Here is a 21904-nt window from a genome sequence, read left to right as displayed (position 1 = left end):
AGCTGGGCCTGGTCGACAAAACATATAACGAAATGGTTGCCCACAAGAAACGATAATCCATCCATACTGCGCCAGAAAGACAACCATCAAAATCTAAATCTAAAACGTGTACAGCCATCAGTATCCAAGCAAGCCTGACCGTTGAGATACTGCGCGTAAGATAATTTCTTCTCAACTCATTTAATATGGCGGTTGCGTAGATATGATCCAGAACATAAGGGTAAAACAGTAATACAACAAACTTATAAAATTGACTGAACCTAGTGTTTGTTTATGTTTTCCAGTATTGCCAACGTCTGTTCAGTTGTCTCAGACATTTTCTCTGTTTTACTTGTTCCCGCTCCCTCTCTCTCATCACCTCCTCAAAACCCTTTTCACATTCTCTCTCTAAACTGTTGATTCTCAGAGAAACAGTAGAGGAAGTTATTTATAATCATCTCCTGTTGCTTCTTGTGATCGATCAAAGTCATTCGATCAGAAAAAAAAACCTCTCTTTTATTTCCTAAATAGCTAATCAGACTATTTCTTCAAAAAGTATGTAAAACCAATACCCTTTTGTGATCGAAATATTCTAATGTTGTATCTTTTTCTTTTTTGTTCCTTAATTTAGAAACCATGATTTTTGGCAAGTTTTAGACACATTTATTGAACAGTTTTTGGGTTTTCTTGCATCACAAATAAAAGGGTGTTTCTGTGTGTGTTTCTCTCCTTTCTGTGTTCTTGCTGTTTTCTTAAGTTTGAATAGAGGGCAGATTGAACTTTTACGGTGTTCAACTTCCTCCGAATAGCGTTTGATTGAACAGAAAAGATTGAATTTTCGGGTTTAATCTCTTCGTCTTCTAATTTAATCATGAAATATATTGCTATCCTGGTCAGGATTTGAAGTTACAGAGCTGGGGCCGGCAGAGGAGAAGTCGAGAGCAAGGGTTTAAGGGTTAAACGTCTCAATTTCTTGAATTCTACGTGAAATGCTTTAGAAGAAACCAAGGATAAAGTTGTAATTTAAGGTATGTTTACTTTTTACCTATTAACGCGTCATTCAATTACTGTATTCGTAACAGTAAGAGTAATAAATTTACTTGCTATAGTACATTAAGTACCACCTAGACTACAGTAGAAACTTTACCTATGTCAGACACGTACGAACACATCCATCAGTTTTCCGTCTTCTCTGCAAACGTCTATTCAAAGACGAATTTTCTTTCTTGAGACACATGGGACCGACCACCGAAATCATATCAGTTTTTAGACGTTTGATTCACACAAATGGGACCCACTATGATAATCATGAGTATAGGCTCTATATAGACGTTAGATTGAAGATCGTTGGACCTACTTTAAGCATAATCATAAATAAAGATAAGTGTAATGTGGGACCAGGTTCCATCCTACATGGTGTATGATAATTTCCACGTGTACGGTTCATGACAATTTGTGATCAGTAAAATTATAAAATGATTTTTTCTTGGTCGGTAATTCTTTATTATTGTTCCTCAGATGATCATTTTATAGTATTTGAAAGTTAAAAAAATGACGTAAATATTTTAGTTAACATGTTAATGAGAATGAGTGAGTAGGGCCTTGATAATTCGAGGTAATTTTGATGATATGACAGGTAAAAGTTTTATTACTTAATATATGCATGGAATGAGAAAGTTTTATGTAATTTACTGGTGCATATATCAGTAATCAAGTCTGAGTTTAACACATTAGTAATGTATGTATATTTTTAGACCAAACTTTGAACGATAGGCGTGCTTGAAAGTTGCTAATTGCTATTCTTTTAGTCCAATTAGTTTAAATTTTTTCTCATTTGGATGGTTGTCAAAGTTTGGTCCCTGAGCAACAGCAGTGGTGCGAGTATAACCAAAGACCAAAGAGGAAAAAAAGGATCAAATTTTGGGTTTAGTCTGGTGTGTAAAGCTACGGTGGAAAAACTAAATTTGGTCAGACGTACATTATACGTTCGCCTGGTGTGGGGCGTGGGCTATACCAACGCCTGGTGTGGGACGGGGACTGTACGTTCGCCCGGTGCATAAAAATTAAAAAAAAAAATAATTAAAAAAAATTTGTAAAGAGTGGGGCGGAGGTATTAAGCCCGCCCCATGCATTTGAAATTTGTAAAGAGTAGGGCGGAGGTATAAACCACGCCCCACACAAAAGAAAAAAAAAAACAGGCGTGCATTATACGTTCGCCTGGTGTGGGGTGTGGACTATACGTCCGCCTGGGGTGGGACGTGGACTATACGTCCGCCTGGTGATGGGATGTGGACTATATAAACGCCCGACTATATTTGGGTTTGGTCTTGGTCGCCGACCAAATTTGGTCTGGATTGTAGTCTTTGATCAAATTTTGATCGATGATCCGTCCCACTACGCCTATCCACTGGACCAAATATTTGGATTTAGTCGTCGATTGTGGAAGCGTCTACAAAATTGAATAATTTTTGTTCTTGATGAACTTGATTGAAAGTATATTGTAGGTAGGGTTTTTCAAATGTTAATTATCTAGTCTAGTATAAAAAATTCAAAATTATTGTTTCAATCACAACTACCTTTCCTTGAGGTGTTTTCGTATAAGAGACCTCCCCACGAACGCGCCAAAATATTCGGAAAGAAGCTAGGGGTGAGATGTTGAATAAATCGGATGGATAGACACAATGTTTCCCCAACCCATTTTGTTTTGTTCGTAGATTTTGTTAGATAGTGAACAGGGTTCAGCCTAGAAAATTGCCATAGTAAGTAACCTGAGGTGATGTATCCTTTAGGAAATCAAGTTGGGAAGATTTAACTCTGTTTGTTTCTTTGTTGTTTTGGGAATTTATACCCTCTTTTGATAAAACAAGCTTGGGACTATTTGTTGTCAACTCATGGGAAAATAAAACATGTAAGGGTACCCATTTAAAGCTCTTAATAGTATAAGCGAGATATAGAGTCTGGTCAACTCAACGGCTTACATATATAAGTTTGGTCGACTTAGATTAAATTTGTACACATTTGTATTACTAGGTCAGTTATCGGACAATCTTTTCTTGCGGCTCCACCATGGAGTATATCATAAACTTCAGTGCTAGTCTAATCGGTGTTGCCCAAATCAGCTTAGAACATTATTGTTTAAGCAAACAACACTATGAACAATGTGGAATCTTTGGTCAAGATTCCAAGCTGGAACTTGCTCGCAGTACACCCATAAAAGGGCTTGATTGAAAGGGATGCGACAGAAGCAAGCACGTCAGGCTACAAAATTTGAACCCCAAGTCCCACATGGGGGACTTCTAATAAGTTCATATTAGGTCTTGAATCAAAAAGAATTAGATCAGGGGTAAGATACTAAGATCCCTTTTAGTCTTATAGAGTAAAATCTAAGAACCATTATGTTTTCTATTACGGTATGAATATTGCTAAGTATAGTTTTATATATTACTTTGTTTAGAGGTGGTTTGTTTTGTTGATTGTCTTCTCCAAGGTTTTTTATTGTCCCTAAACATCATTTATAACCCAAAAGAAGAAACGAAAAAACTATTTCTTAGAAGTAAAAATAAAATAAAAAACCAACCACTTGGCTATGAATTGGAGTTACTATAAAGCCAATCCGAAAAGATGGTTTGTTGATGGGTGTGTGTATATATATACATATAGATTAATTGTTAACAAAGGAAAGAGAAATGAGTGGTTCCCACATCTATGTTTCATTATAATTCCATTTTTCTAAAGAATACACTCAGTATTTTTTATGTAGTATAGATCTTGTACTCCTGTATACTACCCTACTCTCATTGCTTCAGTTTGATTTCTATGTTCCAAGTTTCTAGCCCTTTTCTTTTGTTTAAATTTGTAGCAGTTGTTGTTGTGTTACAACCCGACGCCTGTAGCTTGTTCTATTATCCAACGCTTTTTGTTTTGTTAAATTTTTAGAATGTTAGACGTACCTTTTTGACAACCCGTAAAGACGGAATTAGATCCCACAATTACAGAATGTCTTTCCCCTAGTGCCTGATTGAGATTTTAGTGCAAGAATTTGGATTTATTGAAGTTTTTTAGCTTGCAAATATTCCTTCCACACACTGATACATTTTTCTCATTCTTCCCGCCTCCATCTAAAATTCCCGCCCCACCATTACTAATTTTGTGTGTTTGTGTTAGAGATGGAACAAGAAAGAGTTAATCCTGCGCCGAATGTTAGTGGCTTAGTTCGTTCGTTCACGAAGGCTATTAAATTCCGGGGGTCTGGGATTAACCAGGATGATCGGATTAATAAGGTACGTATGAAACTTTCATCCGAAGATGAAGAGAAAGCACGGATTAAAGCTTCAATGGATGCTTTGTTAGCTAAGCTTTTCGCAAGTATTTCTTCTATTAAAGCTGCTTATGCTCAGTTACAAGTATATCAGTCTCCGTATGATTCAGAAGGAATTCAGTCAGTTGATGAGATTTTAATCGATGAGTTGATACGTTTATCGGAAATGAAACAAATCTTTTTGAAGAAACAGATCGATCCGTCTCCTCAGGTTACGATATTATTGGCTGAGATTCAAGAGCAACAGGGTTTAATAAAGACTTACGATATTATGAGGAGACAGTTAGAGACTCAGATTAAGGTTAAGGATTCTGATATTAATTTTTTGAAGGAGAAACTTGAAGAATCTGAAAAACTGAATAGATCTCTTGAAAAGAGATTGAAATCTAGCCGAGTAGCACTTTCTGTCTCTGATGATCTTCACTTTTCAGGGTTGAATCCAAATCATTTTGTTACAGTTTTGAGACAAACAGTAAAATCAGTTCGAAGTTTTGTCAAGCTAATGATTTGTGAAATGAAATCTTCAGGGTGGGATTTAAGTGCCGCAGCTAAATCTTTCGAGCCCGATGTTGTTTACTCGAGATCCAATCATGTTTGCTTTGCATTCGAAGCTTTTGTTTGCCGAATGATGTTTGATGGATTCCAGTTTAGTAATTTCTCACATCCAAGTCGACATAAGACTAGCAAGAAGCCTCATCAGTTCTTCAAGCAATTCATAGAAACAAAATCAATGAAACCAAACGAATTACTCAGTAAATTTCCCAAGTTTGGGAAGTTCTGCCATGAAAAGTACCTTGTTTTAGTACACCCAAAGATGGAGTTGTCACTGTTTGGTGACTTAAATCAGAGAAATACTGTGAACACTGGTGGTTACCCGGACACTCGTTTCTTTACGGAGTTTATTGAAATGGCAAAATGGGTGTGGGTTCTTCATCGTTTAGCGTTTGCCTTCGAACCCGAAGCAATGATCTTTCAGATGAGAAACAGATGTAGATTTTCTGATGTTTATATGGAGAGTGTAGCTGAAGATGCTTTCTTGATGGAAGATGGGTCTCTTATATTGGATCCTCGAGTCGGGTTTACAGTTGTTCCTGGCTTTAAGATTGGTAAAACAGTTATACATTGTCAGGTATATCCATGTCCTGGGTGAATGTAAACTTCTTTGATTCAACTTAGATGATGATTATGAATTGGTTGGTCAGCTGGTTAGTCATCGGAAGGAATGAAGTGGATCCCATGGATGGTTCTTGTGATATATGATCTGTAATTAAGCTTCTGTTGATGATGGGAGGTTGTATTAGTTTTTGGGGGTTGACAGGAGAAATACATGTAGCAGCAGTTGGATAATTTTGATAATCTTAAAAAAAAGGAAAGAATATATATGAATAGCTTCATTTTGGTATTGCCACTGTTCTGCATAGATCTTTGTAGTTTGTTAATATTATATGTTCTTCTCCACTTCCTATATTGAACAAAGACATGGTTGGAACTTGTAAAGATGCTCTTAAACTTAAAGTCCTACATTGTACATTACCATGAGCAGAAATAGTTGATTTCTGCTCTCTTTTTTGTTGTTGTTATGATCTGTTTTTGGATTTGTAGGAACAGTTGACCGTCCTTAATTCCTAGGATGCTGAACTTGTCATGTGAAAGTTTAGATGACGCAATGGGATGGGGTTAAGAACATTGTTGGTTGGGTTTGTCCGCCGAAAGTCAGAAAGACTGTCAATAGCTGTAGTTGTAATGTTGCTTTTCGAGAAAATTCATTACCTTTTTTTTGGCGTAATCTCTTAGCGGGAAGATAATGATTGCGAATAAATCTCTGCTTTCGGCTGTTGCTCGGTATGTCATGCTAACATGAATTCCGGATGCCCATTCTGCCGCTGCTTGGACTCCTTCGAGCTCAGCTCATCTTCCATTTCATTTTTCCTGAGACAACTGCATAGTGCACAACATCCTACACAACAGCATGATTCTTGTTTTGACTCCAAAACGAGTATCAACGTCTGACATTATTCCAGAATGTACTGGCACACCAATCATTTGGGACCACTCAATGTTATGGACCATCATCTTTGCTAACCAAATATGTCTTCGACTATCTCTATCAGCTGACTGGTTATCTTCCCATCCATCCTAAACCTGTAAAGAGGTCGAACCAAGTTGGAAAAAAAATGCAAGGTCTAATATTAGACTGGAAAATCCACTGTTTTGCAAAATCCGTAATAATCGATTTTCAGGGAGAATGAATACACCATTTATAGAGAATCCTTATAAGATCTTAGCTCCACATTCCTTTATACTAGTTGTATGTTTGATCGGGAGGTGCTCAAGTAGTATTTTTTTACAATCCAGATATTAATGTAGACTCAAACATATAGATTTTGTCAATCCAGATATTAGGACAACAAGAATCTAACAGACTTTTCCAACATATAGATTTTGTCATCTAGGCAGAATGTTCGTTGTAAATCCTATTTAGTATTCCGAAACAAAATAAAAAACAACAAAAATAAAATCATCGTCCAAAGATTTGATAGCGAAAACACAGTTTTATCCAAATACCATCTAAGCTCGTATCCCTGCAAGAGTCTGGCTCTTCGTCCAGAAATGTGCTAATAAGGGTGTACCTGTAGAGAGGGAGAGGGATTGTAAGCCAAAGGATTCATACTGATACAAATATTTGTCCCCTTTGTTTGTTTGAAGAACAAAATCTGATTCATGCTTTTGTTCTTTCATCTGTGGTCAGTAGAATCTGGTTCATACAAAAAAACTCTAAATTATTGTAACCACAGGGGAAACAAGAGTATTGCCAAATGCGATACAAGAACATCTACGTATTGAAGTCTGTTGATGACAGGACAACAAGGGTATCCAATGCCATACCCAAGCGTAATAACAATTATGAATTAATAAAGTGGATATATAGTACTTGGAGGGATCATCCTCTACACATATAATAGAACCCATAGGTCTTTTCCATTCACGATAAACTTGGCCTTCGTCTCACCATTAAGTATGCTTGAAATAACTGAGACATGTTTAAATATAATGCGACAGAACTCCGGGTTGCCTCCACGGGGGGAATGTTCCAACACAACGTTTTCAACCACAGGACCCCAAACCGAGTTAAAGAAATCAATAATCTCCATGCGCTTCAGTGGATATCCCTTGGAGAATGTACAGAACATGGATCTCTTATTCTTAGAAGATGCACACTGCTCGCCAGTTCCATGCGGATTTGCTAATGGATTGAAAGGCCATAAATATGGACAAGGTGCGAGTTGAGCAGATATAGGAAATCCACCTTGGTTGCATTTTTGACAATGAACCATGGAATTCTCCAATTCTTCCGTGACGATTTCGTCAAATATTGCAGAAATGACATGATTCATAATAATATCCAAGCGACGCAACAAGAATTCACGGTAAATGTAAAAGAACTTACGTTTTGGGGGTTTATCGATTACTTGCGCTAGAAATGGCTCATCGCCGTTATTCATTTGTTGTGAACCCCAAGTAAAAGCCATAAAAGAGAAACATATAGCGGATTCGGTGAAAACTGCTTCGACAGTTGAATTATCACTGCCCAGTATATTTCTAATGACGTAGTAAAATCCTTGTTCTTCGAGTAAGATCCAAAATCCAATCATTACTTTCGATATGAAAGTGAACTTGTGCATATCGATCACCAGACGATGAAATAACTGCCGCTCCAGTGTGTTGAATCGGATTTCAGTATTGTCGAAACGGATTTCTAATGCATTAGAACAGATGAAACTGTATTCACTTTCCGTGCTCCCCATAGTCTATGTCGCCAAAATGATAGATGAGAAATGGGATAGACTTTGCAAATAGGAGACAAAATTTATAATATGATTTGCAAGGAAAATCATAATTTGCAAATTATATTGATGATACTGGATGCTGTGCAAATTAATTGGGATACATCATTCAGATCGATTACCCGGCTATTTATTTGAAACCGTGGTATAAATTCCTAGTTTCCGAAAATGATATACTGCATTTCCTTGTATACTCGTCTCATAATTGCTTGGCAACATCTACAATTGATTTGCTATAGTCTAAGGTCATTCCTTACATGGATGCCAGACAGAATGTTGCACCCTGGACAATAACCTTTTTTTTTACCTGTTCCGTTGTATATGCATTACGGCCTTACGGCGAAGAACCAAAAGCACAATAGTAAGTGATAAAATGCATACAGTGATATAAAACCACTTCTAAGTTTGTAATGCATTTGGAAATTGTTTGCAAAGATCACTTGCTGATATTTACCGCAGCTTCAGAAGTAGTAGTGGCACACCGGCAATATGAATGGCTCAGACAGTTTTGGTGTACTACAGGCTTCTTAGATTGACCTTGTTGAAACATCTTGACGAGAGCTTTTAAAATTTTGCCCCGACCAAAAATGATTTGTTCCTGAATATAAACAGAAACAAGGCAAGAGCGGCATCTGTTTTGTAAATATGGCTAGTTATCCTAGCAGAATTGCAGGTGATATTCAGTAAGCCCCGCAAAAATTCATGTACCAAACAGAGATATTGGTTTTTATGTCAGCCGAGTAAATGTTTTCCTAAATTCATGTTCACACAAAAAGACTGCTGATATATTACTACTCGTACTCATAGCATTCTTCCTTGTTAGCATAGTTAGAGAAGAACGCGCGTTCGGGTTCTCTGGGACTCTGAAGCTCCTTGTTAATACTTCGACTGTTTGACACCTTCTATATTGATCATTAATCTTGCTCACAAGTCGCATTCCACTCTATGGCTTTTGCTCTGGCACAGCAGCTACTTGCCCCTGCCTAAGATGCAATATTTGTACTAAGAAGTAACTTTTGCTTAATTTTTCAAGAATACATTGCTGCAAAATGGTAATGGACCGATTGTAATCATTGTAGTCACTCTAGGCCTCAACCTAAACAGCTAGGAGGACGTGGTTCTTTTCCTCCCTTGTTCAAATATGTTCAAGCCAGTGCCAAAAAAAAAAAAAAAAAATGGTCCATAAAATTGGCTTGAAGCTATTGTTATTAATCCCACTTGGAACTAGAAGGTGTTTGGTGATGAGAAGCAAGCAGAAGGTTTTGCTTTTTGATAAATAAAATTACTTCTACGGAGCGAAGTAAATGTTATTTCACAAAATTAACATTTTTTTTATTTTCGTAAATTTGGGATTCTTTACTGTTTTTTGTTTTTTTGTTTGAACCATACTTTTAAATATCACTAAACTCAAATGAAAAATAAGTATGATAATAAAAATAAAAGTATGGCGTAATATTGCAGAAATTAATATGAAAGGTAGTTTGCCCCCCATGTGATACAATTTCAGGCCCTTTTCGTTTCGGCTCCTTTGACTAGGTTACCCATGAGGCTCGCTGGTAGGTTAGCACATCAACCCGTTCAATTAATGTAGTAGTATGTCGTTGGAGCTTAGCTTGTTAAGCTTCCGACTAGTTTCACGTAATAATCTTATAATAATATTAAAAAAAATATTAAAAAAAATATGGTAATAATTTAAATTAGTATATTAAAGAAAAAGGTGAAAAGAGTTGGATTCAATCACGTTGATATCACCGAGCTTAAATAAAAAATAAGTATGATAATAAAAGTAAAAGGTATGGTAATAATAAATTAGTATATAAAAAAAACAAAACTAGTCACAAAACACCAAGGTGACCAAACTTGTGGAACAAAAAATTCAGCCATATTATCTTTAATAAATAAAAACCATTTGATTAAAAAGTGACACAAAAACCCCATATCAAATAGTAATGAGTAAATTTAGTTTTTATTATTTTTAAAAAAGCCAAACATACCCTTTTATCTTTCTTCTTCTTCTTCTTCTCTCTTTTCTTTTTTCTTTCTTCTTTTTTTCCGCCACCTTCTCCCCACCACCAGCAGCAGAAAATTGCTCTGCGAAAACCAGCAGCAACACCTCCGCTACCACCATCAGTTGTACCTTTGTCTCCTCTGTCTCCTCCACGAACAACTCCGTCTATTTTTCTTCTATTTTTATGTTCAGATCTATCATCCCTCTTTGTTCCGCACCACCACCAAATCGACGACCATTTCCTGGTCCTCCGTCAACACCTTCTCCTCCATCCCCTCAAACCAAGACCGTTTAAAGATACAAAAGAAATTCAAAATCACTACTCGTCCCTCACTTACCCGTCGTGCCGAAAATTCCTCTCAGATTCAATAAATTTTACCCTATTTTGTTATCTTTACAACCAAACACGTACAATCGAAGGTTGCAATTTCTTCTCCTCGTTCTATGAATCATCGACTTGGTCTTATAGGAACTTTTTAACCTAGCCCAGTGGTATGTATTTCAATTCCTTTTATTTAATACTGCATGTCTGGTTTGAGTTTTTATTTCTCTGAAATTGGCTTAATCTGGTGAAAATATGATGAATTTGGTGGTTATATGATGTGGGTCTGATTGACTGTAATTCTTAATCATATTTTTAAAATGGGTTTTCAGTGTGATGTTTATGATGGTAATTCTTTGATTAGATGAGTTGAATATTGATGCACTATGATTAGAATGTGTTGTGCATTTTCATTGTCTTCTAAGGAGCTCATTTCATTTGTTGATTTACTTGCGTGTTTGCTTGTCTTGGTGTTGGCATTTTTCTGGGTGATTTCGAAAATTTTGTTTTGAAAGTGATAATGTTGATTGGGTTTTTATAATCTGCCATTTTATGAATGTGTGTGCTCAAAATGGGGCTTGTGTTTTTAAAATTTCAAATTGAGGTGTTCACTTATATTTTTGCAATGACCAGCTGAAGCTGTTTGCACAGAAGGAAACTGGTGCCAGATTTGGGTTTGAGTGAAAACTGATAGACACGTCCTCCTTTCTTTCTACCTATACTAATTTGCTAAATTGCAGTTTGGCTTTCATTTTTATATGTCGTGGAGGACCATCCAGATTTTGTATGGGTGTTAAATTGCAATCTGCTCTGGATGCTCTTTACTTAGCTTCATATGCAGGTAATCATGACATTTCAATGACGTCTTTCTATCAATGGACATGTATAATATCTCTTGTATTTTTTCTTGCAGTTGGACAAACATTTTCACGAGTTCAATTATGGTTTCATATTATTTATGATGAAACCAAAATTGTTTTCATCGTATTTATCATGAAACCAAAATTGGTTTCATTGTATTTTTGTCGATCTCGAAAAGAAGAAAACTTTCAGTTCTTGAGGCTAAAAAGGGATTTGTTCCTAACAATAATATCTTGATTGTGTAGGCACAACATGGTTGCTTAAGGTCTAGTACGTTAAGAAATTTTTGGTTAAATCGAGATGCCAAGGACGAGGATAAAAGCGATATAGCTTTTTTGGAGGTGTAGACCCAAAGCACTATAGTGAAAAGGGATACTGGCAGGTGAGTGAATGAAATCATTCTCATTTGAATAATCATAAGATAGTTACTTATTCTTAAAACTGATTACACTTTTTTATTTGTCAAATGTTAAATAATGGTTTCTTGGTAGAATGGTAGTGTATGCTCCCTATTATATTATTTTTCATAATTGTTTAGGGAATTCAGAAACACTGCACCAGTTGCATTTCTGATAACTATAGGCACTAGGTATTTTTAATGGAACGTTAGAAATTATGAAACCCGATTACCAGTGCAGATGGACAGTTGCATTTGATTTCGTGAGTTGTTAAAATTAACAAGTTCGTGCATGGGATTTTTGGGTTTGCGAGACACTGATCAATAAACTTAGATTGCAGTAAAACTTGTAAATTTTGTATCATACGATTTTGTAATTCATGGGTAGCGGTATTTCAGTAGTGATATATTTTGTATCATACGTTTTATGTGTCCCTGCTTGTAGCTTTTATCATTGATTTGCTTTATTCTTCGTTAATTAAAATGATCTGATCTCAACAAAAACACCGTAACTTAACAAGTCAGAGTCTTACGTACCCGCAGTACAATGAATTACCATTGTAGTTTTACCTTCTTTTGCCTGTATGACTTACCTTTGGGCTTTGGCTATAATGAATGAATTGAATGACCCTGTTCTGAATATTGAAACCTCTATCTGTTCATTCCTTACAATATTTGTGCGAGTTTCAAGTTATTCTTTTTATAAGACAACACAGGTTATTGCTATTGGTGTGGTCAAACAAAATGAATCATGGTTTATAATTTTTCTTGCAGTTGAATTCTGACGAAAGCAATTATGGTTTCATCTAGTCTTATCCTTACTTAAATCGAATTTTGTTTATGAGTTTAAATTGTTGTCGTGTTTGATATATGTGGATTAGGATTTACAATGCTAGCTGTGATGGAGATTATGTGCTTTGAATCAAAGAAGTGGTATTTGTGTTTAGGTTAAGTCTGAAACAGAAAAAATTGAGTTACAAATTGTTGTTTGTGGGTGCTTTACAAAATGTTATGAAACTGAATTACCTGTGATAATGTTTAGGTAGTTGTGTGGTTTGAATTCTAGTTGTAACTAATGATGTTGTTGAGGTTTGAATGAAGTTTTTGTTTCATCTAATATGTGATTTTTTTCTTCTAGATTTTCTGTCGACGAAACCAATCTTGTTGGTGTTTCATATAAATGGGTCGTGGAATCAGTTACGAAGGAGGTCAAAATTCTTTAGGATATATCTTTGCCGGTCCTGAGAAATCAAAACAATTTTGCACCTGTTGCACTTGCTGCTGCTTCAACTGCAACTGCTGCTGCTCAGGCCCCCCAGTTCAGGTGGAACAAAATGTACCTGTGGTGCAAAAAGATAAGCTGGGTCCATCAGGAGTGGTGCAAGGTTTTCTAGCCAATAACTATTATCGCGCTAATGGCCAAACGCTGGCAAATTCATCCGTTAGTGTTTTCGAATCTTTGTGAAATAGCATTTTAGGCATTCCATGTCAATCATGACATTCCAATGATGTCTTTTCTATCAATGAACATGTATAATACCTCTTATAATTTTTTTCTTGCAGTTAAATTCTCACGGAACCAATTATGGTTTCATCGTATTTATGATGAAACCAAAATTGGTTCCATCTATCAATGAACATGTATAATACCTCTTATAATTTTTCTTACAGTTGAATTCTCACGAAACCAATTATGGTTTCATCTTATTTATGATGAAACCAAAATCGGTTTCATCGTATTTATGATGAAACCAAAATCGGTTTCATCGTATTTTTTTGGGGGGGGGGGGGGTGGTGGGTGGGCGTGGGGTGCTGGTTTTGGTCGGCGGTGGTCGACAGTTGGTGGTGCTGGATGGTAGGGTGGCTGGTATTGGTGGTGCAATTACGTAGTATCGGTGGTGGTGGTGGTGGGGTGGTCGGAGGTGGTGGTGGTCGACAATGGTGGTGCTGGATGGTAGGGTGGCTGGTAGTGGTGGTGCAATTGCGCAGTATCGGTGGCGGCGGCGGAGCGGTGGTGGTCGGGTGCGCGGCGGGCGGTCGTGCGGCGGAGCGGTGGGTCGGTGGGCGCGGCGTAGTGGTGTCAGTGCGGCGGCGGAAGTGGTGTCGGAGGTGGCGGCGGTGGTCGGTGGCGGAAGGTGGCGTGGCGTGGTCGGAGGTGGTGGCGGTGGCGGCGGTGGTCGGAAGTGGTGGCGGTGGTTATCGGTGGCGGCGGTGCTTATTGGTGGTTGTTTATTTCTTGTTGGGGGTGACAATATAATAAGAATTAAAGTGTGGTTGATTTTTGTTTTTGTTGGGATGATTTAAACTAGAAGGGTAATATAGACAGTTTATATTAAACGGGGTTTTTGTGAACAATTTGTTTTGTTGAAGTTTTTGTATATGAATAGTGACACATTTGGGGTTATAACTCACGCACAGTAAAAAAAAAAAAAGTGAAAAGAGAAACATATCGCGGGACTTAAATTAAATAAAATATAAAAACATGTAAGGCATGATAATAAATTAATAATAATATATAAAAAATGTAAAAAGAAAAACATATCTAGAACAGTCAAAATAGGATCATATCAATGAAAGATTATATTTTCATGTGGGACTCGCATCCCTGATATACATCTCTATGAGGAGGATTGCTAAAGTACCTCCTGTAGACCAATAGTACCACTCAACTAGATGATGGTTAAAACCCCGACCATGGTGAACATACATTGTGGTCTGTCTCTCAATCAAAATAAATGGGGGACTACCAACCATAAAAGAAGATGAATTAACATGTGATGCCGTTGCGAGGCTTGCAGTGTACGGAAAGCGCTTTTTATCTAACACTAGTCACGCCAAAATGTGAACGATAGAGCTTACGTACTCCACACACACCTTGCAAGTTTAAGATCCCATGTATATCTGACGGAAAACTTTTGACAACAGAGTTTATGGCTACATTATATATGGACGGTTGCTTTCTGAATGATGTGGGGCGCAGCTGGAGACAGGAAGCAAAGACGTAGCATTATCCTGGTCCCTGTATTCAAAATTTGGGGAAAATCTTAAGGACCAGTGTAATGCACTCATTTTCACGGGTTCCATTGCATAAATGAGGGGCGACTCCATAATGCTTGTCCCAATTTGTTCAATTCTAAACTTTGTTTTCTCATCTTTTTGCTTCTTGTGTTTTCTCTCTGACAAATGCCATTGTTTGCCTTATTCTGGTTGGTTCTTGTTGTGTTTTAAGGTCTTTGCGTTCTTTTGGGATTCAATTATATTGTTGTTCCAGAGTCATTCTTGTCCATCAAACAAGAAGAAGAAAACAAAGCATACGGAAAATGTTATGCATGGTTGGAGCAAAAGTAATATTCAATTTGACATAAAACTTGATGAATATTCTCTACTTGTTGTGAAACTTTCCTCTGTTTACTAATAAAACCATTATGCGTCTAAAAATGAAAAAGAATGAATGGAAATATCTTCAACCTACAAACCTCTTTTCCGCTGAACTGAAAGCAATACTACCAAACATCTCCTTTACTCATTGACCCAACCCTCTAGAAGACCAAAATCAAGTTTCTTGAGCTTCCAGCCTCGACCGAGAACTCCCGCAAGATGCAGTTTCGCACCTACCTATGTAAACATTACATTCAGCTACCAAATTGCAATAACCATTACTTTCGGTTCGCATACTTAACAAGAAAAAAACAACGTAGATCTCTTTGACATTTACATTTACATAATCAGATCAACCATCAAAGTTTGTACTACTAAAAGTAACCAAAAGTTCACTCCAAAAAAAAAAAGGAAAAAAGAAAAGGAAAGGGAGAACTGTATTATCAGTGATATTCGACAAATTACCCTATCCACCAGCCAATGTCTTACTTAAGTATTTATTTTACCTGAATCTTAGATTTCCAGGACAGAAAAAGTTACTAAATTAGCCAGCTGAAATGAAAGACCAGATGAAGAACATACAGTGATGTAAGAAGAAAAAATTTGGCACTTCTTTTTTTGTTTTTGTTTTTTTCCAAATAATCCTGATTCCCTTGTCCAACCCCATGAATGAATCCCTCAATCTTTTAAAACTCCCTCGTACAGAAAATTATTACCGCAAGAACCCAGACACGAAAGCTTCAGTCTTTTCTCATGTACATATGCAACAGGAGAGAAAAAGTGCTTCTGTTTTGGATACTATCACCAATCCTTCAACCATTTGTTCACCAGAAGTCCCTTCCAACCAGTTTCAGATCCAGCCATGATCAATAATACCTTCCAACTCTTGAGTTGAATAACTTCCTCTGATTTGTCTGGATAACTGATGGGAGAAATTTAAGGTTTTGGTGAAAGGCAGACCAGACAGAAGATTTTAATGAAAGCTTCTCGTTACTCCAGTTTTAGGGTGAAACTGATGGATCAGAGGCTTCAGCTAGACCTTCAAGCATCATTATGACCTCAGATGTGTCATCCAAATAATACTTGGCCTTACTTGGCTTCTGTCCTACTGTACATGCATAGACTGCTGTGTTGGAGGAGATAATACCCCTTGACATAGAATTGCCAATGATTTCAAACATATCCTCGTCTGACCTGTCATCCCCAATGCACAACACAAAATCCGCCCTGCGTTGATTCTCAGCCATTTTCGTGAAGATCTTTTCTGCAACTAGACCTTTGCTGACACCCTGAGAAGAAACAGCACCAGGAAACATATTAATAACTGAAACGAGCCACAATTCATCCAACACACATTATATAGGAAAAGAACGACAATTTTTTTGTTCCTGAGTATTATTACTCTTTACGATGGTTGAATAATATCACTAATTCTAATTCAGACCCCTATAACCCAACTACATCGAAAAACTTGGCTCACCAGCACAAATAGTGACATGTCACGAGTAAATGGAATCTGGTTCTCGAGAAGTACACTTAAGGTCAAGATTCAAATGACTAAGATCCTAAATGGAAGGGGTTCGGAACAACAAACTTGACGGCAAAGTAAATAAACAACTAAACACAGCCAGGAACTACGAAGTTACTGTTACCATTTCCAGGCACACTTGCTCAAGGAAATAAAACCTTTGAATTGAACGACCAAAATAAATTCACCAGAAGTGAATGAAAAATATCAGAGACATACCTGAGGCTTCACTTCTACTATAAATTGACCACGCTTCACAGCTACAGGTTCATTGGCTAGTACACTCTCCAAATGGTCTAACATCTCCTTTGCTTGGCTGGATCCAAAGCCTGGGTCTGCATCGCGATGGTGCCACACCAAGGCACTTTCCTTGGTCTCGATAGATGAACCATCAGTAGTTTCAGTATATAATTTCATTACAGGCTCAGCCATCTGTATCCACCCAAAATCCGTAGTTTGTCCACAAGTTTCCCACTCTTCATCTGCTGACCACCTGAAGACCATTCATTTATGTAACTTGTCAAGAAAATTTTATCCTCAAAGAATAGGGTAACTTAAACATGAATAGAAAAATAGACAGAATGTACCTCACAAAGTAACCATGTTCTGCTGCAATTCCAAGCTTCTCACATGGGGAAAACCATTTGCCTAAGCTTTCTTTCCCTCTTCCACTGACAATAAAAACACAGTTTTTCTCGTCACCACAGAGCGTGCTAAGTAATGACATGACTTCTTCGCTTGGACTCTTGTTAATGGAGGTTTGGGGCATCACCGTGCCATCATAGTCTAACAATATAGCCCTACTCTTGGCTCGAGCATAAGATGATACAATTGTGTCTATAGAAAGTTTTCTGAAATTAGGATCAAGTGCTACAACTCTGAAACCGAAGCTCAAACCGATTCCCCAACATCTTCTCTTAAAATGATCTCTGCAAGTTCTCTCCAAATCCTGCAAGAAGCTCCGAGACCAGTAACCAACGTCATGAGTGCTAACATACCTGTAATGCTTTTCATGTCGCATCTGCTTCTCTGGCTCAGCCAATGAAATTGCTTCGTTCATAGCCTCACCAGTGGTTTCAATGTTCCATGGGTTGACACGGATTGCACCACTAAGTGAAGGAGAACATCCAATGAACTCAGACACTACTAGCATACTCTTTTTTGGCCCGCTGGAATTTGAATCAGACTCCGGTTTTGATATTCCTTGTCTGCACACAATGTACTCATATGGGATAAGGTTCATCCCATCCCTCACAGCAGTGACAACAACACATTCAGCAATAGTGTAATAAGCAATTCGTTCACTGATGTTAACTGGTTTGTCAATGAGAACAATCGGTTCATAACCAGTCCTCCCATATTCTTCATTGATCCTCTTGGTAGTTGCCTTTATTTCCGCTTGTATTATCTCAAGATCTCTTCCTTTGCCCCTTGCAGGATTGCAAATCTGAACCAGTACAGCCCTTCCTTGCCATGAAGGGTGCTGCTTTAGCATCTGTTCCATCGCCAGCAACTTCAAATTAATCCCTTTGAATATATCCATATCATCAACTCCAAGCAGTACAGTCTTCCCCTCAAATTGCTGTTTAAGTTCGGATACCCTCCACTCTTTATCCGCCAAATTCAATACATTCTCAATTTGACGCATGTGCACCCCAACAGGCATGATCTTGATTCCCACCATCCTTCCATAGTATTCTAACCCGATATAACCCCGCTTTGACTGATACTCCAAACCCAACATCCTACTACAACAAGAAAGAAAATGCCTAGCATAATCAAAAGTATGGAAACCAATCAAGTCCGAGTTCAGAAGCGCCTTCAGAATCTCTTCTCTAACTGGAAGAGTTCTATAGATCTCAGATGACGGGAAAGGACTGTGCAAGAAGAAACCCATTCTCAGTCGATTAAAACGCCTTCTCAAGAATGTAGGTAACACCATAAGATGATAATCATGGATCCAAACAAAATCATCTTCTGGGTTTATGACTTCAATGACTTTCTGCGAGAACAACTTATTAGCAGAAACATAAGCTTCCCATAAAGATCTATCGAACCTACCACCATGATCAGCAGAAAGGGGCAACATGTAGTGGAAAAGCGGCCAGAGATGCAATTTACAGAACCCATGATAGAATTTAGCTAATATATCTGGTGGTAAAAAAGCAGGTACACACTTAAATCTCTCCAATAGAATCTGTGAAACATCATCTTGTTCATTTACATCAACATCAACTTTCAATGATCCAACATAAAGAACTTCCATTTCATCAGGTAAACCGTCTTTAAGTTGCAATAGTAAAGAATCTTCGTCCCAACTAAAACTCCAACCTTTATTATCCGGCCTCCTTTTAGCTTTGACAGGCAGTTGATTAGCAACAATAATCATCCGATCTTGAATAACAGATGATGGCACATCAGATGTAACACTATTAGCTTGATCATCATCAAGCTCAGATATTATACCTGGTACAGTCATCACTCTAGGAAGTCTCTTCCTTTCCCGACCCATAGCCGGGAAATTACCCGACGCTAGATCTAACAGATTTGTATACGATCTCGACAACATTTTTACTCTAAAACAGATCCAAATCCTTTTATCAGAAAATAAAAACCCCTTGGTTTTCTTGTAATGAGAGTATCAATTCTATGAAACCCTATATCAGAATTCCATAATCATAATCAAAAACATAAAAAATCCCAAATTCAATGATCAAGAATCAGCAATATCTTTACAAGTAAGTAAACAATTGAAGAAGGAAAAAGAAGAAATCTCTTTGATGAAGCTAACCTTGTTTCTTGATTGATTGTTGTCTCTTTGAATTCAGATCTCGACTCAGACAAAAAATCCCCTGAATTTATTCTAGGGTTTTTATTTTTCCGGTTTTGAAGAACGATAACACATTAGGGTTTGTTTGTTTCTTTGTTTGGTCTTCTCGTCCCTCGTTAAAATAATAATCCCTGTCCTTTTTTTTTTTCTCTCCACCAGTACAATTACAGCCCAACACCACGATTTGGACATTCAGGGGAACAAAAATATCGAAATTAAACAACAAAAATAAAAATAAAAAGGCATTTTAATTATATTAAAATTTTATTTTATTTTCGGAAAGGAAAGGAAAAAACAGAAATAGGATAAGGTCGGCGAAGGAGCCGACTAATTTTACAACCCTAACATGACAGCTGTGCATCACGCGCTTATCCATCTACTCGCGATTATAAAGCTGGTGACACGTGTCGTTATATAAACTTTCACACGTGGGATTGGTGTGGTATACACAGACCAGACGGTTGCGAAATACGTCCTATCTGGACATATGGGTCCCGGTGGGTTTCTGGTTTTACGGTATCACGTGCGAAATGGTCCCTGGTTTGTCCAATTGATTGGTTGCCACGTGGAATGATTTTTTGGATAAGGTGCGCGTGGTTCAGGATTAGGTGGATGTACTCTTTTCCTGATTATGTCATCGATGACGTGTCAGCTTCAGCTCTTTTATTTTGGTTTCTAGTTGTAGCAATGTGTTTTTGCGAGCTCAAATATTCGGTCGTCCCAAATATAACTACTCGTCTTTCTGTTTTGATAAAAGTTTGCGACACATTCACTTCACCTCATTAGTCATTATCCTGGCTGCTAATTTCACTCACCACATCATCCGCCAAAATTTATTCCTTGCTTATAAAGCCAAATCACACTTGCGGGTGCAGCTTAGCCAGAAATTAACTAAAAGACAATCATTTGGATAATTGGAGCCACCAAGCACCATTTGACTAAAAGAAAAATCGGCGATGAAATCATTTTATAGCTAGTCGAGAACTTACACGTGGCCTCTCAAGGATAGTATTACTTGTGCATAAAGAGTCATTTTCTTTTCAAACATCCAAGAGATGCATGGGCTTTGTCAAAATATGAAAAGAGATGCTCAGCATAAAAAGATAATCTGCATCAAATTTGTATTGAATCAAAAGAATTCAATTTAAATATTGGGATTGTGAGGTTAGTTGCTGAGATGTTTTTAAGCATTAACCGGTGAGATTGTCATTCAACAACATTTTAGAGATGCTTTGGAGCATTATATGGAAGCTACTTTTGGGGCGTACTGTGAGCGTGGGCTGACTGTTAATCCAATATCAGAATATCTGATGGAATATAAATATAATTGGTCTTAGCTGGTCCAGTTGTTTTTCTTTGGATAAAAATACGCACGTTGTCCTTTATTATTACTTAATAAATAAATTCAAGTGGGAGCAAATTGTCATTTTCAAATAAAGTAGGGATAAGTTTGTCTCATAGAGATGCATCCGCCTATGACTATGAGTGCGTCTTTGCCCGACTCGCTCGATATCGTTAGACGCTGCCTGAATTAGGTCCCTATGGTTGCAAATGCAATGCCAAAGCTTGGTAAATGCAGTCGGATACTGCGCCAAAAACATTTAGACGGGAACTTACAAATAAAGAACACCAGATGGATAAATAAATAAAGGCTTAATCCAAAAAAATTAATAATAAAACTTATTAAAAATGTTTATAGTTTATCGAAGAAATACGAGAGATAAATGCATATTTTAAGTTTTAGTTCTCGCGTGTCCTAGACTAAAAGTTTTGGATGCTACAATTTTACATATTTATAGATGGGCTAAACATAAATCTTGAAAAATAAAACAAATTAAAATACCAAGAAGAAAGAGATGTCTTGAAATTAAAATTTTAAAGCTGTAGAGAAGACGTTACTTAATAAGTGGAAATGGTGATATATAAAAGAGAAAAAAACACTTTGAAGAAGATTAATTCAACATATAACTAACAAACTTGAAACGTCGGTTTTAGTTGATATGAACATACCACAAGGAAAGAGTCTTAAAAAAGAATTCGGAAGATTAAACAAATGCTCAAAGAATATACGAATGTACCTGTAGGTAATGGAAAGAAACATGCTTTGATGTCATGATAACTATGAAGGCGGGGGTTCTCTAAAAGCTTAATTTTCGAAGCTATATAAGTAAAAAAAGAGACATATTGGATTTTTGTGTAGGCTATAATTGTCGACTAAATCTTGAAGGGATGGGTTCTGATCAAGCAAGAAACTAATATATTGAGTTGATGATGAAAATTGTTGCTCCACCAAACTTTTCTCTCTAAGAAGGCCTTGGTAAAAATTATTGGTGACTCTGATGGTATTTTTACCAACAAAAATGTTACGAGAAATTCAACAAATTAAAGATGACACCTGACCATCTGTAAAATTCTCTAAATACGTCTAACATAAGGAC

General features: G+C 37.1%; 3 protein-coding genes across 4 annotated transcripts; 1 reads left to right on the top strand and 2 right to left on the bottom strand.

The window, feature by feature from the left end:
- Positions 1 to 257: 257 nt before the first annotated feature.
- On the top strand, positions 258 to 5705 carry LOC113302154 (protein GRAVITROPIC IN THE LIGHT 1-like). Its single transcript, XM_026551009.1, has 3 exons — positions 258 to 534; positions 877 to 1007; positions 4144 to 5705. Exon 3 carries the CDS (start codon positions 4146 to 4148, stop codon positions 5445 to 5447), a length of 1302 nt encoding a protein of 433 aa, XP_026406794.1. The 5' UTR covers positions 258 to 534; positions 877 to 1007; positions 4144 to 4145; the 3' UTR covers positions 5448 to 5705.
- Positions 5706 to 7245: 1540 nt separating this feature from the next.
- LOC113305800 lies at positions 7246 to 8103 on the bottom strand. Its single transcript, XM_026554800.1, has one exon. It carries the CDS (start codon positions 8101 to 8103, stop codon positions 7246 to 7248), a length of 858 nt encoding a protein of 285 aa, XP_026410585.1.
- A 7264-nt stretch (positions 8104 to 15367) lies between these two features.
- LOC113302152 (probable alpha,alpha-trehalose-phosphate synthase [UDP-forming] 7) lies at positions 15368 to 19626 on the bottom strand. 2 transcript variants are annotated; one of them, XM_026551006.1, is made up of 4 exons: positions 19428 to 19626; positions 17224 to 19293; positions 16856 to 17129; positions 15368 to 16397 (listed from the first exon to the last, which is right to left on the bottom strand). In XM_026551006.1, the coding sequence occupies exons 2-4, from the start codon at positions 19203 to 19205 to the stop codon at positions 16110 to 16112; spliced, it is 2544 nt and encodes an 847-aa protein (XP_026406791.1). In that variant the 5' UTR covers positions 19206 to 19293; positions 19428 to 19626; the 3' UTR covers positions 15368 to 16109. The 2 variants fall into 2 exon arrangements, with proteins under 2 accessions (XP_026406791.1, XP_026406790.1); XM_026551005.1 differs by having other exon boundaries at positions 17224 to 19626.
- Between the last annotated feature and the right edge of the window lie 2278 nt (positions 19627 to 21904).

The sequence above is a fragment of the Papaver somniferum genome, chromosome 8 (assembly GCF_003573695.1).
Source record: "Papaver somniferum cultivar HN1 chromosome 8, ASM357369v1, whole genome shotgun sequence".
NCBI classification, from domain to species: domain Eukaryota; kingdom Viridiplantae; phylum Streptophyta; class Magnoliopsida; order Ranunculales; family Papaveraceae; genus Papaver; species Papaver somniferum.
This window is presented reverse-complemented; position numbering and strand designations above follow the sequence as displayed.